Source organism: Squalius cephalus, assembly GCF_949319135.1.
Source record: "Squalius cephalus genome assembly, chromosome: 15".
Classification (NCBI taxonomy): domain Eukaryota; kingdom Metazoa; phylum Chordata; class Actinopteri; order Cypriniformes; family Leuciscidae; genus Squalius; species Squalius cephalus.
In genome coordinates, this window is record NC_137136.1 from 26505639 (window position 1) to 26522784 (window position 17146).

Here is a 17146-nt window from a genome sequence, read left to right on the forward strand (position 1 = left end):
TTTAGGTCCAGACGCACTTCTTAAGCCAATTTGCATGTTGCTTCTCTCTCGCACTAAAGACACAAAAAGCATGAAGTACGCTTCAGTTGACGTGGTTATTATAGCACTCTTGGAACTTTAATTGAACACCCCTGTTTTATACATTAGTGCACATACAGTCCATTATGCATATACACAATTTTCCCCTATCCCCTCATAAACTATTCCTATATAGTGGAAGTCATGCAGTCCTCTACCTGAGAGAGCAATGTACAAAATTGAGTGAGTGCTTTTGTGCACCGAAGAGGGCAGTGGTGATGTAGTATAAAGAATGTCTCCACGTACAAGATTTCATTTGATGAGATTCATCGGTGCATTATGGATGTTTTCAAATCTTATTATGAAGCATTTTAGGAATTAGCAATGGTTTCTGACAGCACTATAAAATGTCTGACTCCTGAAACTGTGTACTAGTAATAGGGTGATTTGATAAAGAAATGGTATAGCAATGGTTATAGCAAAATAGTACAATTTCACTACCTTTAATGTAGTGAGATTTGACTAATCTTCACAGCGGCCATCATTAAACTGAAATATTGAATGCTTGTTGATCAGCTGAAGAAAATAAAATATGTAAGCTCATTATTATATGATACAATATAAGCAGAATAAGCTTAAATCAATCTATGCGTGAATATAAATATACTCATGAAACTGGTCAGGACTTCAGTTTCAGTTTGAATGTCTTTTTGACATTCAACCCATGCAGATTTTCTCCTTATCTGAAAGTCATGAATATGATTAGGATGAACTGTCCCCAGTAAATGTCACACATTATCACTCACATTGTCATTTGTAAAGCATTTAGTTTTGAGATACACATTATACAGCCCTATTGTCACCACACTATCATTCTATGAGAATTAAACATGAACCAAATATGCATTATACCCACTGGCTCTATAAAAAAGGACCTATAACCTTCAAAAGCACTTTGGGTTTGATGTAATTCTTTCATAGACAGTGTGTATAGAGCACCAACAATGCAACCTGCAAATGATTATGTAATTGAAACATTTGTGTGAATGACCATGACACAGACAGTGTCAATTAATATTGTTGTGAATTGGATGTTAAAGAATATTAACACCTCAGGCTGTAGCTGAAAAGAAACATTCATGTCTAACTGACTGGCCTTGAATATATTTGTGTATTCTTATCACTGGTGCAGTCGTGTCTTTTCCCTTCCTGTAGAGTTTTTCCCTCTCTGAAATCCACTTATATTAGTCCAACTTCAATTATTTAGTGTTAATAGTATTTAGTGTTAAGAAATGAGTACTTTTATACCACAAGGACACATTAAATTGATCAAAAGTTACAGTAAAAAAGATTTTAAAAGATTCTTAAAAAGATTTCTATTTTAAATAAATGCTGTTGTTTTGAACTACCTATTTATCAAATAATTCTGAAAAAAGATCACTGTTTCAAACCAACTGTAACTCTGTAACAACTTAGTTCAATACTGATAATAATAAGAAATGTTACTTGAGGAGTAAATTGTAATGATATTACTGTTTCTACTGTATTTTTGATCAAATAAATGCATCGGTGAGCATAAGAGATTTTTTCAAACCCACTAAAAATCTTACTGACCCTAAACTTTTGAATGGTAGTGTACTGTATATTAATGTGCTGATAATCCTGAAAGCTGTGAAGCTTTGTTTTCATAAATGGTAAATTTAGTGTCATAAGGTAAATTTGCACGTAACATCAAATTCTTATTTAATATTTTAACCATCCCTTTAATAATACACAATTGTTTCTCTCAAAATATATTTAAATAACAGCTGTCGTCCTCATTAACCCAGATTTTGTAGCTTCTAGCAGTTTATTTTCTGCTACTGTCAGACTTACAGACTAAATTTTATATCAATTTTGTTTAATTATGAATGCATCCAATCTAGTACATATGGAAAATTTTACAGCAAATGAACATTTCCCGAAAAGTATCATGCATATTATTCTTAAACAAAAGTTATCAAAACATATTCAGTGGTCATATGGGTATACTGAACATTTTCACAAGTTCACAATAAAGGATTAGATTATTATTATTATTAATATTTGGATATATCAGATAATGCATAATATCTTTTCTCTGGTTTCATGAGTGCAAAAATAATAATTTTATCAGGCCTTTATGCTCTGACAGACCTTTGATGGTGTCTTTGATGATGTAACCCATCAGGAGCAGGGAGGGGAGCTGTCTCGTGAGCACATGGAACGTCTGTATGTCTTCGCTCTCATGTGGAGTGTGGGAGCCCTATTGGAACTGGATGATCGAATGAAGATGGAGCAATGGCTCCGTCACCATGACAACATCTGCCTGAACCTTCCCAACATCCCTCCCCACAGCGAGGACACTATGTTCGACTTTTACGTCACTAATGATGGTATCTAACACAGTCACACGCCTCATTCTGTGTTATATTTGCTTCATTTTTATCTGTCTTTGTCTATGGTTCTGTTTGCATATAAATCTTCGATTTATAATAATTGTGTAAATGTTTTCAACTTGCCAACTTTTCTGATTGGTAAATGACAAGAAAAGCTGTTTTAGTAAGACTGACTGAAGGTTTTTCTTCTGAACAAGAGCATGCTGGGAAATTACTCTTTCTGTCAGTACAATTCAAGCAGCAGTCTACATCATTTCTATGACATTTTTTCTATTGAGAGGAGAATTTGCATGTTTATGGAGAACAGTGAATTCTGAAGTCTGTAGTCTGCATCCAGACAAATCTGACACTCAAAATTGTTTTTATTCTTTCATTTTGTTGGGCATTAATTGATGGACCACAATAAGTATATTCCTGGTTGACTTCTTTTCACAGCTAAAGCTTGAAACAAAATAGCTTAGACCCAAAATTCTCTGGTTTCTAAGTTTCCTTCGAAAATTTGTCGCAAAATAGTGTACATTTCAATTAGATGCCTAATTAGCAGCAAGTTTCCCAGCCATTACATTTTCATGGCAAAAACTCCACTTGTGAGTCAGAACCAGGGTTAATAACCCTATTTAATTATAGAACACATTGGCAGTTCATTATGGAGTTTTAATAAAGGTTCTTGCAAGATGCTCTATTCACAGTACTGACAATGGAAATTGTGTGTTTTGTAGGCCACTGGGTTCACTGGAATACCAGAGTGGAAGAGTATATTTACCCACCTGACTCTACACCAGAGTATGGCTCCATATTGGTGCCCAACGTAGACAATGTTCGCACTGACTTCCTCATCCAGACCATTGCAAAGCAGGGCAAGGTGAGAGCCTTTTTACTCTTATTTGATATTTTTTTATTAAAAAAATAAATAACAAAATAACACATTTCGATTTAATGATCAGGCTGTACATTTATCTGCCTGTTACATTATTAATATTGTCATTTACTGTATATATGCAGTACATATATATCATATGTTCTCGAAACTGGCAGTAAAAAAAGACTGCAAAATGCTATGTTTGTTAGTTTACAGTAGTTATTATGGAATTATTCAATTCCCTAGACAGTGTAAACACAAGGGTTCCACATAAACCTGACCGAACACCCATCGAGCACTGGCTCTGAGACAAGAACAAGCACCATTTTGGTGGAATTGTGTTATCTGTGTCTTCGTGAATTGGAATGCAATTGTACATCGTATTATAACACCCTCTGGATCTTATAAAAAACACTAAATATATTGTAGATTGTATTTTCTAGTGTAGGTTCTCGACAATGACACCATGCAGTGCTGCATTATTGATTTGTCTGAGTGAGGCTTGTTTAAATGGACAGCTAGTTTGTTTGTCATCAAGACTTTTCCTGTGCTGCCAGCACTATGATTAGCCTTGCACAAGGACAGATGGTCGCCCTCTCTGGAGTCTACTCATGTTTTCTTCATGTGTTTCAGGCTGTGCTTTTGATAGGAGAACAGGGCACTGCCAAAACCGTCATCATCAAAGGCTACATGTCCAAATATGACCCAGAATCCCACACTGCCAAGAGTCTCAATTTCTCCTCTGCCACCACACCTCTTATGTTTCAGGTATATGAAGACAGTGTTTTTTCACCAAAAACATGTCTAATATTGTGGTATCTTTGATGAACAGTATTTTGGTTACACTTTCTATGAAGTCTGCACATACTTTATTACTGTGTTGTAATGCATAATTTTTTAGAGAGGAACTAACTAAACAACTAAACATTTTTAAACATTAACTAAACATAGACTACAAGACAGTAGCTCAGTTCTATTTATTCATATTATCCATACGGTGATCCAAAGAAGATGAAGATGATTAGAAAATATAACTTTTAAAGAATTTACATTTACATTTACATTTAGCTGACGCTTTTATCCAAAGCGACTTACAATTGCTATATATGTCAGAGGTCGCACGCCTCTGGAGCAACTAGGGGTAAAGTGTCTTGCTCAGGGACACATTGGTGTCTCACAGTGGATTCGAACCCAGGTCTCTCACACCAAAGGCATGTGTCTTATCCATTGCGCCACACCACCCCACTAATTTTTTAATTTATTAAAAAACTCAGAATAGGTAGGCAAATAACAATCAAACTATGCGAGACAGTGTGCTATGCACAAACAATACTGGACAACTGAGTAGTGCACAAGGAGGAACTACTTAAATATACAATGGTGATGAGCGAAATGATGAACAGCTGTGATGATTGATTTAGTGTCCATAGAAACAGATGAGTGGGGGGAAACTAGAACAAAGGAACACATCCAAACATAATAGAACTGTAACAATATCATATTTTTGAAGCTACTCAACTTTTTTTTCAATAAATAATGCTGTAACACAAAACAATATTTTACATTGCTGGTTTTTATGTCAAATAGTATTGCACACACACACACACAAAATCTCTCCTAAAAGGCACTCTTGTGTCATATGCATCATTCTTTTTTTGTTTTATAGTTTTTTAAAGTTTATAGCACATTACTGTGTACAAAAGAAAATGATAGAAAATTAATAGTTAATGCAAGGATGCATTAAATTGATCAGAAGTGACTTTAAACCGTTTATATTGTTACTAAACAAATTCTGTTTCAAATAAATGCTGTTTTTTATTAATTTTTTACTTAATTAATCCAGAAAAAGTATCAAAAATATTAATTATAATCCAACAATTTTAAACTGTGATAGTAATTAGAAATGGCACCTAATCAACATATTAGAATGATTTCTGAAGGATCATGTGGCACTAAAGACTGGAGTAATGGCTGGTGAAAAATTGTTGTTTGAAATATATTAAAATAGAAAACAGCTATTTTAATTGTAATAATAATTCACTATATTTCTGTTTGACTACATTTTTGATCAAATAAATGCAGCCTTGGTGAAAGCCTTGGTGAAATATTTATTTCAAAAACATTAAAAAATCTTACCCGACCCCAAACTTTTGAATGTTGGTGTGAAACACCATTGTATTGTATTTACACGTTTCTTAAAGTGTTTGGGCAAATGTTAGACCAAGAAACCCATGAGGGACTGAATGCATCAATGTGCTTTGCAATCCCCAGGCTCAGGTGTTAAAGTTTTTTTCAGCCTGGTTGCTGTTTCATCACATTCCCTGCTTCATTATTGATTGTTGTGTTATTGATCCAAATCTCATCTGAGCTTCTTAATTTATGAGTTGCTGGATGTGTTTGTGAGTAATCAGCATATATATGGTTGTTTCTGTGTCTTGTGACCTTTTAGCGCTCTGTGGAGAGTTATGTAGATAAACGAATGGGAACCACTTACGGCCCTCCGGCAGGGAAGAAAATGTCCATCTTTATTGATGACATCAACATGCCTGTGATCAATGAGTGGGGTGACCAGGTAAGATATTGCATATAATGATAACTTAAGAGCCCCTACTTATATGTTTGTACATTTCGTTTTATGAGGTGAAGTTTCAGACCTAAGAAACAGTTTCAGGGCAAATACCTGCATCCTTTTCACTAACCACCCACGATCCACTTTTTTTTTATTAAGTAATGTGTCTTTCTTTTCGGTACAAACATCCTCCTTTATGTGGGAATTAAGGTTATTGTTCCCAAAATGCATAATTATTTGCCTCCCCCCCCCCCCCCTCCCTCACAAAGTAGGTGGTAAACATTATTTTGTTGAAAGGATTCAGTTGTGTGCATTTTCTCTTAGACATGTCAGCAGTCATTCATCAAATTATGATCTAATAAACTCTGATCATAAATCAATATGCTTTATTTGCATAATTAATTTGGTGCACTGGGTGCTAAAACATCTACTCTCTACTACAGTGGACTCTCTGTTTGCAAAGTCTAAACAAATAAATATATTCACAGAATCCATTTCCTCTCTTCAAAGGTCACCAATGAAATAGTTCGCCAGCTGATGGAGCAAAATGGCTTCTTTAACCTGGAGAAACCAGGAGAGTTCACAAACATTGTGGATGTTCAGTTCTTGGCAGCTATGATCCACCCTGGAGGGGGACGAAATGACGTCCCCCAGAGGCTGAAGAGGCAGTTTTCTATTTTCAACTGTACTCTTCCTTCCAATGCCTCCATAGACAAGATCTTTGGTTAGTATTGTCATCTACCATTTGCAAAACAGTACAAATCCATTGCTTTACTACCATAGATTCAAAACCTAAAATGTCTAGAGGTCAATTTGAGGCAATTACAGATATTTTTTATTTATCAGTATTCAGCACACTGCAAAATTTCTGGCCAAACTGATTTAGCAGTGTTTTGCTGCCATATTCGTAATTAAGTGAAAATGTTCTCCTTCCTTTAGTTCTTGCATTACTCTAGTTATGGGGCTGTAGGACATGAATGAACATTTTGTTTTAAGACAGTCTTTTATATCTTTCGCTTTAAGGTGCAGTCACATCATTTCAATAGAAATTCACAAGAGCAGGGTTTTTGCATGAGGGGTTAAATATTTCCCCACACAGATTTCACAATGGGTTCAAATTGGTCACACGAATTCACCGCGTTGACCAACAGAAAGCTGCCTGGTTTGAAAGTGACTTCTGTCTGAGCTGTGCTTCATGCATTGCTACACTATTGACAATAGAGAATGGACCTTTTTTGCACCTTTTGTTTGCCAGTGGCTAATATCGATTTCACATTTCCCAATATTCCTTTTGCAAATATTGTAATAATCCAATGAGAAGGAGTCAAACAACAAATGACATGGAAATATTTTAAAAGAATCAGTCAAATTATGCATTTAGACATGCATTATGAAATATTATGAAAGGCAGAAACACAAAGGAAGTATCTGGACCATGCTTCTTGGCTCAGAGAAATTATTTATCACATCTCATTTAATTTGGTCAAGGTTGTCAACAGCGTTGCTTAAGCAGAACTGATTCTGTATATGCATATTGATTCTGACTATGGGCGTTTCCCTGCTCGGCTGAAGGTCTGGATCTTTTCGTTGACAGATCTTTTTTCTATTGATATGATATATCATGCTCACATGCAGGTTAGCCTACACACCTCAATATATGTGTGTAATATTGACATTTGTGACAACTGTGATTCTTATTCAACTCAGTATTCTATCATTCAGGAAGGTCACATTTGCTCATTCTGTCCTTCACCTTTGTGAGTTTTCTGTCTGCTATAGATCAACCCTTTCTCATTCACTTTCATTTGCAATATATATTGTTTCCTGCTGCAGGGGTGATAGGCACAGGCCATTACTGTTCCCGTCGGGGATTTTCAGAGGAAGTACGCAACACAGTGGTCAGGCTGGTTCCACTGACCCGAAGACTATGGCAAATGACAAAGGTTAAAATGCTGCCCACTCCCGCCAACTTCCACTACATTTTTAACCTGCGTGACCTCTCCCGTATCTGGCAGGGAATGCTCAGCGTGAATGCAGAGGTCATCAACTTGCCTGATGTGAGTAGAACTACATTTCTGTTCTTATTTAGACACTGAGAAAAAGTAAATGAAATTTCAGAAATCCATGATTATACTTATTACCATATTAACCATGTTTACATACATCTAGGGATGAAAATTGTATGTATGTAAATGTAATGACTTTGATTGCCATCCATTCATTCATCCAGCCATTCATCCATCCATAATGATTCTTATCCATCCACCCATCCATTACATCCATCCATCCAACCTGCCCTTCGGATGAGACATTAAACTGAGGTCCTGACTCTCTGTCGTCACAAAAAATCAAAGGATGTTCTTTAAAAATGAGTAGGGGTTTAACCTTGGCATCCTGGCCAAGTTTGCCCATTGGCCTCTATCCATCATCGTGGCCTCTTAATCATCCACATGTATATTGATTGGCTTCATCACCAATAAGCTGGTGTGTGGTGGGCATTCTGGCGATCTATGTGTGTTTGCAACAAATGATTCTTTATTTGTATATTGAACTATTCTAATATAGAATTCAGCCTATCATCCAGACCGTGCTTACTTGTTTGGTTGGTTTTGTTTTAATTTAATTTTAAGTAATTAAATGATAAATACTTATCTAACTCTGAGAAGTTAGATGCCTGTATTAATATACTATATTCAGCCTTTCATCCAGAATGTGTTTACTTGTCTGGTTGGTCTTTGACTGCATTTAATTTTGAGGAATTAAATGATAAATACACATCTGGCTTTGAGAAGTTAGATGCCTGTGTTAATATGATATATTCAGCCTTTCATCCAGACCGTGTTTACTTGTTTGGTTGATATTTGGCTGCATTTGATTCTGAGGAATTAAATTGTGAATAGCAAGATAAAAAGCTAGATGTCTATGTGAAAAGGAACTTTTCTGCCACCTCTGGTGCTTCAGGGTGCAGCTGATTCCAGTGAGTGTGGTCCAGTCTCTACCCAACAATGTGGCGGAACTTGGGAGGCTCACTGCCTCCGAGGAGGGTATTGGAGAAGTATGTTCGGTTATCCCCTGCCGGCGAAACATTTCGCACCAGGCATATTCCGGTTTGCGTGGCTACGCGGAAGCAATAAAAAACAAATTCATGTGTTGTGAATTAGGCAGAGATTTTTTGTGAGAAGTTCTCCTGTGCCTACAAATACTAAATAGTCCACCCAATTATTAGTGAATGAGCCATTGTTCTTTTAAAAGTCAGTAGCAAAAACACTGTCAGAGTACTTTAGTATGAATATAGTAAGACTACAGACATTCAAGAACTATCAAATGGAAACAAATGTCAAGAAAAGCATTTTGGTTCCAGTGTTCTTTAAATAATACCCTACACATTACTCAAAATTGTGTATGAAATATTGGCCCAGGTATTACTACGGCTGTGGAAGCATGAATGCAAACGTGTTATTGCTGACCGGTTTACTGCCCCAGAGGATGTGACCTGGTTTGACTACACACTGGCCAAGCTGGTGGAAGAAGAGCTTGGGGAAGAAGAACGAGTGGTTGTGGATCTTGGGGTGGATTCCTACTTTGTGGACTTTCTCAGAGATGCACCTGAGGCCACAGGTAATGATCAGAAACAAATAAAAATGTATAAAAATTGAATTAGCTAAAATCTTCTTGTCATGTTAGAAGTCTGTTACACTTTTGTTTTGTTTGAAATTTGTTGTATGATGACATCAGTAAAAAACAAAACAAAACAAAAAACAGCCCTTGCCCGTAACCAAGATGGTCACCAAATTAACTGACCATCCTTAAAGTTACTTTGAACATACATATAAAGGACCTGCCCACATATTGTGCAATAGAGAGTTGATTGGCAAATTCTCATCTGAATTGGAATTAAATCTAGGATTTATGTGTTGTTTTTATATCTGAACAGGTGAGGAGCCAGAGGAAACTGATTTCGACATGCCAAAAGTATACGAGCCTATCAAATCTTTTGATAGTCTAATGGAGAGGCTGAACATGTTTTTGAGTCATTACAATGAGAGCATCAGAGGAGCAGGCATGGATATGGTTTTCTTCAGGGATGCCATGATTCATCTGGTTAAGGTACATAGAATATCATACTACACTAATGTTTCTTGTATCTCTGTATTGACAGCATGTTATCATCAGGGCCAACCCCTGGCCAGTTTGGTAATCCTGCCCTTGTTATCATGAGAACATTTTCAGGGCTCAGAAATGATTTCAACAATTCATCTGTGTTTGTTGAAAAGAATAACCTTGCTATAGGCTATTAGCATCCTTCTATCATGAAAGAGAAAGAGAAGTGTAGTGCTCTCAAGAAATTTTGATTATTCCAGTTCACTTTCTCTGCTGATTACAGGAGCCAGAGTGTGTGTATAAACGTTTTGCATGGTAATGAGGTGGCTTCTGTCTTTCTGTTTCTTACACTCTCTTTCCCCAGATTTCTCGGATCATCAGGACCCCTCGGGGAAATGCCCTCCTGGTCGGTGTAGGGGGTTCTGGAAAACAAAGTCTGACAAGACTAGCGTCTTTTATCGCTGGCTACAAGACTTTTCAGATTACACTCACTCGGTGAGTCACCTTCGCAAACTCAATCATTCATAGCCTCTTTATTCGAATTTATTCGACTTTTCCCCTTCAGGGATACAGATGAAATTGAATCTGTGTCCTATTGTTTGAGTACTAGATAATGCAAAATTTGCATTAAACTTGAATTTCTACATCATCATCACAGATGGTCTTTACAAAGGCTATCTTCACTAGACAGTCTTAACAATGGAGCTTTTTACATTACACAGTTATAACGTAGTTAATAACACATGTATAGCACTGTAATAAACATGTGTCACTGTTATAGCAGTGCTTTTGTTTTCCTTTATGTAAATGTCAAAAGTCATAAAGCACATTTTCTTGTGTAATACAGTTTAGTCATACTCCAGTAGATGGTATCTGTGTATAAGAGTGTTCTGGCCTCCCCTTTTCAATTTAGCTCTGCTGTTGCAGACTATAAAGAGGAAAGATCCCATATCCAATCAACTGTTCAGTTTGATTCAGACAATGAGACTGGACATTTTCAATTCAGACCCTTGTCTTCCAATGCAATTGATAATTCAGTGCTAAAATTGAAACTGGAAATACCTGCTAATCGTTAAAGTCTGGAGAAAGACAGGGAGCCATCTGTCAAGTTATTCTTTTTATATATTGGCTTATTTTTGACTCTGGGGATTTGGAGGGAATCGTTTTCTGAGGAATGGAAGGTTTTGCCTGTAGCCACCTGTAATTCCACAGTGCTCTTCTTTGTTTGCTGTCTGATGACAGCAGCAAGCCTTTGGCAGTTTGACTCGTATTTGGAGATTTTCATTGCAGCTTATATTTGATAAGAATATGAATGAATCTGGTGTTGATCTCAAACTATGTGTGAGAGTCTCCAGAGAAAACAGACGGATTTTACCTTATTGCCTTCAAAACACAAGCTGCTCGCAATTCTCTGTATCCAGGCAGTCTTTTCTCACCCAATTCCATAACTCTCTTTGGTAAAGTGTTGCGAAATGGCAACATATCAGTTTTGTTTATTTCCTCACTATACAGAAAACACTTTAAAAAAAAAAATTAAAAAGGCATTTCCAAAGGACATTGACAGCATTTTGATTTGTTTCATGTGTTCAGAAAAATTAACACAGTTATAGGCCAGAAAGAATTCCAAGACGAAAAGTGCAATCAAATCTAAAATTGAGGATGAGCTAGGCTTTATAGCAATATTATAGGATATATGACTATAATTCACTGATTCATGGTTCTTTGATGTTGATTTGCAGGCAAACAAATACAACATTTTAAGTGTTCTATTTTAGATTTTTATCAACTCACAAACTCCCTGGGGTTTGCGATCTTCGGTTTGGGATACCCAGAGGAATAAAGACTGCTGATTTGCTTAAACTTGTGTTTTCTGTAGTTCCTACAACACCCCCAACCTGATGGAGGACCTAAAGGGCCTGTACAGAACTGCTGGACAACAGGGCAAAGGCATCAGCTTTATTTTCACTGACAATGAGATCAAGGAGGAATCCTTCCTGGAGTACATGAACAACGTCCTTTCATCAGGAGAGGTCAGAGAACCGTTCTGACATCAAGCTTATAGAAACACACTTCCCCACAAGCCCCATAGCATCCATTTCTGAGCCGTTCCATGATGTTTTTAGAACACATGGTAAAATAAGCCAAACTACATGTGTTCCTAAGGTTACAATGTATGCCCCTTATAACTCAACCTTTATGTCACTGCAAATAAGTCAGATTTCCTGAGGTGCTGTAATGAAAATAAACAAAGGGAGCATGTTGCCCTGACCTCTGACAAATTACAGAGCTCATTTTGTGTGGTAATGACACACAAATAAATGGGATCTGTAAGGCACGAGATGTATTGTTTCATATTAGAGAGACAGATGGGTTTGTCAAAAGGGGAAAAAATAGCAGCTATGCATCCTGCAATGTGACACCTGCCAAAGAGCAGTGGCTGAACTCACTTGTTGTGGAATCCATGCATCACCCTGAAACCAACAGAGTAGCAATGGGTAAGTGTTGCGTTAACATGACCGCACCTCAGGGGAAAGCACTGTGCTTCTGCAGAGCTGAAGACAGGGGGATGAGTTGGATAGACAAACTGTTTATTTAGATTAAATTATTGAAAGAGACAGGACACTTCAGTAAACTTTTCCAAGAATATTCTTGGCATCATTTACTCACCACCATATTGTTCCAAACCCATAAGATACAAGTTTGAGCTTCCATTTTTACCATATTTGATGCGCTATATGTACGTGTGGACATAAAAGCCTAAATGAAATCTCTTAATCATATAAAGGGATCATATCTCTTCATATGACTTGGATTAATCCACTGGGTTCATATTTATACATTTTTTTTACCTTTTGGATATTTTAAGCTTTGGTTACCTGGACTTTCAGTGTAGGACAGAACACTCTCAGATGTCTTTAAAAAAAAATCGAATTTGTGTTTCGAAGATTTGAAACGACATGAGGGTGAGTAAATGATGACAGAATTTTCATTCTTGGGTGAACTGTCCCTTAAAAGTTGATTAGGACTGAAGCCATAAACTTTTTAGTATTTTATTTTAAATCTACTTACTTGATCATGTTGAGGTTTCTTGTGCCAAAACAATTTTCCTTCAAGCCATAAGCCTGATTTCTATTATTTCTCTTTAATCCTTTCCCCCTTGTATAATGTTAAAATTCTGGGTACGATCATTACGTTCCGGATCAATTTGACCCTAACTGAAAACCGAAAACCAAAATCAAAAACCATGAATGACAACAAAAAATCACGTAACAACAGAAACCTTTAACAGTGATACTTTTTTGCGCATTACAAAGTAAACTTGAGAACATATGTGCCCGGTTTCACAGACAAGACTTAGATTAAGCCAGGAGTAGGTCATAGTTAAATTAGGACATTTAAGTAGCTTTTATATGAACGTGCCTTAGACACAAACATTGGCGTGCATCTAGAGACAAAACAATGGCACTGACATATTTTAAGATATGTCAATGCAAGTTGCTCTCAGTTAAGACAGCTCAAACATCCATTTTAGTTTGGGACTAGTCTTAAGCCTTGTCTGTGAAACTGGGCACATATGTTCTCAAGTTTACTTTGTTATGCGCAAAAAGTATTAAGGAAGACAGTAATGATGTTAGAGGGTCAATTTGAGGTTGTCATGAACAGTGTGTTGTCTGTGCTGTTTTGGGTGGGATATGTGTGTAATAACTATTCGGAATGGATTAAAACATGGTTAAGATGTGTTTAATGTGTATATGGTAGCTAAAAGCATAATTCAATTGGCATAATATTTAATATACAAAAATGCAAGGGGTAAGAAATGTGTGTAATGTACTGCTAGAAATTATGTGGAAATCTGCAGAGATCTGTGGGAAAAGATTCCAGTTTTACCTGTAAGAAAGAGAGAGAAGAGTAGGTAGCCACATGGAAGACAGTAAGAGAATAAGCACTAGGAAGAATAAAGAGCTTAAGAAATTACTAAATATGTTGAATTTACACTATGCTCCAATGTGTCTTTCTCACTATCCCTGAATAAATAAAGGGGTTTGAGAATAATTGGCTATAATTCAACCGCAGGGTGCACGACTAAGGGGTTTTAAAGCTGTCATAAAGTAAGGTTTTTGGTCAGCCAGATTTGGTGAAGCTTGTTATTTCATTAATCATGCTGTTAAGTACATAAAGAGAATTGACTGCAGAGGAGGAGAGCACTCGAGAGCTCTGCTCAAGAATTTTAATGAAACACACAATCCCTTAGTTATACTGAGGATTTCAGGGTTTAGTTTGAAAACTGATGAGGCGAGACTATGATGTCAATGTGGAAGACAGATCAAATAACAAATGGAGTTTAGTGCAAGTTATTATCCAATATTCTGAAAAGAGAGCAGAAAAAGCAAGATAAGTCTTCAAGAGATATGACTAGAAAGACTCCAACATTTTTATCTCATGGTTTTCATGAGACTAGAGTGTGGTACTCTTTCATGCAGCAGGAGGACTGTGTGGCCAAACTTAAGTGAAATATTGCCTGGTTCCAGTCATGCACTAATCCATGTGTAGTCCTTCTGATAGACTGCTGTAGACTGTTCTAATAAAAGAGCATTGTCTTATATAGTGGAGGAGGATCAGACCAAATTGAAAATCTGGGATTCAAAATGTAATTTAAGCCTGAAAATAAATACGTTTTGGTGTTTCTGTAAATGTAAAACAAAGAAGCATGGTCTAAAATGAGAAAGAAAAGAAAAAAAAGAACGAAAATACTTAATTATTCCTTGGTCACCAATCCAAAAAGTACATTTGTAATACATTAACTTGTAAAAAAAAAAATCAACACAAAATGCTCCTTGGAACATTCTCAAATCATCCTAGAATAGTTCAAGTGATGCTGCTCAAGTGATTAAGTAAAAGGAGGACATTTTCATGAAATCAATTGTCAGTTCAACTTTTCACTCAAATTATAATGATTATACTTTTCTGTTTTGCTAATTTATCTATAGTGGTATTAGGATTTGAACCACACTGTAAGTCTATGATTAGTTATTGTTGTTCTAATGAACCTTATTTGACAAAGTTCGGGAGGAGCATGCACATGTAATCCAACCAATCTGCGTATATATAGCTGTCCCTCACCTTTGTCCAGTGACAGTTTTGTAGCATCCCTCCGTAACCCCAACACCTCACTCTTGGCTTGTTCCCATTTCAGTCAAAGATGGGGGGAGTTATCTGGGTTTGAGCCATATTCCAAGCTCGGAGCCCTCCCCTCGGATGGCATACAAATAAAACACTTGACTTACAGTGATCAACTTACTATCATCATTGACATCAAACCAGAAAATAAGCAACAGTGCAGTCTTTAGAATGTCTCCTTTTGTGGTCCAAGAAATAAAGTCACAGGTTTGGAATGCTACTAGAATAAACTATAACTGAAATTTTTATTTTTGGGTGAACTACCCTTAAGTGATTCAGATAATGACTAAAACATTTAAACGTCTTCCCTTCCTTGAAGAAGCAATTTTGTCCCCTCAGGTGTGTCATTATGGCATGATTGTACATTTGGCATAAATTCCCTGTGAAACCAATGCTAGGTTTAATCTAATGAGGTGTGAAATATTCTCTCTGCCACAGGTGTCCAATCTGTTTGCTCGAGATGAGATTGACGAGATTATCAGTGACCTCATTCCAGTCATGAAGCGAGAGTTTCCACGGCGACCGCCCACGAATGAAAACCTACATGATTATTTTATGAGCAGAGTGAGACAGAATCTTCATGTGGTTCTGTGCTTCTCTCCAGTTGGGGAGAGGTTCCGTAATCGAGCTTTGAAGTTTCCTGCTCTTATTTCAGGATGCACCATGGACTGGTTTAGCCGATGGCCCAAAGATGCTCTGATCGCAGGTCAGTAATTTGAAATGTCAGACCCAAAGAGGTCCAATATACCCAGGGTGAACCCTAAAATCTGGTGCTGATTCTGATGCCCTAATCAAAAATATCTCATGTCTGTGAAGGAATGCAGGACATTTGGTGCTGAATCACACAAAAACTAGAATGGAGCATACAGTACATTGGATTGGATTGGCGAACTACCAATATTTTCCCCACTGTTCCAAATAGTTTTGGCCCAGTTTGACCCCTTTGCTTCATGTGTACTCAGTTCCAGAGACTTTTTAACTTTTTAACCTATCACTGTAAATTCAAAGTGACTGATATTGAACAATTGAACTGTTTGATATTAAACTATTCTATAGTAGAACTTCTTGCAGCAAGGAAAAAAAAAAAAAATGAGAGAAAGTCTGTTTCACTCATTAGGAGCTTTTAAAAATCAGATTTACTACAAAATAATGCCCTTTTTGTGATTTCCATGTTACTTAGAATACATGATTACTTTTTAATGACTGACACCGGAGACCCAGCATCTTTTAACAATGTCTAGCCGCTGAAGTTAACCCCCCCCCCCCCTCCCCCCAGACAAGATTACCTGTAAAAAATCAACCCTGAAACTAAGGTTTTATAATGCTGATAATCTGAAAATAACCACCATGATTTATTGTCCAAGTAAATTTGTGTCTACTTTGAATGCAGACACAAAACAAGTAATTTAGGAATAGCACACACTGTTACACAAACAATTTAAACCAATCAAATTTTGGAGAACAGCTCTTATCGTAGCAATAATTTAAATGTATTGAAAGAGAATCAAGAAAAGCATCACAGCAATCAGTTGTTGCAAAATGATTGTAACTGTCTATAGCTAGATAAACAGCTTACAGTATATGTGTATTGTGCAAATAAATAATACAAATAACTTTTTGTTTATTTTTCCCTCAGTGTCAGAACACTTCCTGTCCAGGTATGACATAGACTGCACTCCTGAGGTAAAGGGGGAAGTGGTTCAGTGCATGGGCTCTTTTCAGGATGGGGTGGCAGAAAAGTGTGCAGATTATTTTCAGCGGTACAGACGTTCAACACATGTCACACCCAAATCCTACCTGTCCTTTATACACGACTACAAGACCATCTACAAAGAGAAGCACTCAGAGGTTCAGACTCTCGCCGAAAGGTCAGTATCAGCAAAACTAGAAAACAAGAGCATAAATTAATAAGGAAAACAAATACAGTATATAGAAAATTATATATAGTGATCTATAGAAAAGCTACTGTATAAATATATTTTATCATGTTCTGACAATAAGGGG

At 36.7% G+C, this 17146-nt stretch overlaps 1 protein-coding gene across 2 annotated transcripts in view; it reads left to right on the forward strand.

The window, feature by feature from the left end:
- The window catches only part of dnah5 (dynein, axonemal, heavy chain 5), a 167262-nt gene that overhangs the window by 96320 nt on the left and 53796 nt on the right, over positions 1–17146 (forward strand). For both annotated transcript variants that reach the window (XM_079895299.1, XM_079895300.1), the window contains 12 exons: positions 2228–2432; positions 3155–3297; positions 3928–4062; positions 5744–5866; positions 6374–6587; positions 7697–7920; positions 9283–9481; positions 9798–9970; positions 10329–10459; positions 11841–11994; positions 15581–15848; positions 16779–17010. In XM_079895299.1, coding sequence (XP_079751425.1) covers positions 2228–2432; positions 3155–3297; positions 3928–4062; positions 5744–5866; positions 6374–6587; positions 7697–7920; positions 9283–9481; positions 9798–9970; positions 10329–10459; positions 11841–11994; positions 15581–15848; positions 16779–17010 — 2201 coding nt within the window. The remainder of the gene's footprint in view (positions 1–2227; positions 2433–3154; positions 3298–3927; positions 4063–5743; positions 5867–6373; positions 6588–7696; positions 7921–9282; positions 9482–9797; positions 9971–10328; positions 10460–11840; positions 11995–15580; positions 15849–16778; positions 17011–17146) is intronic.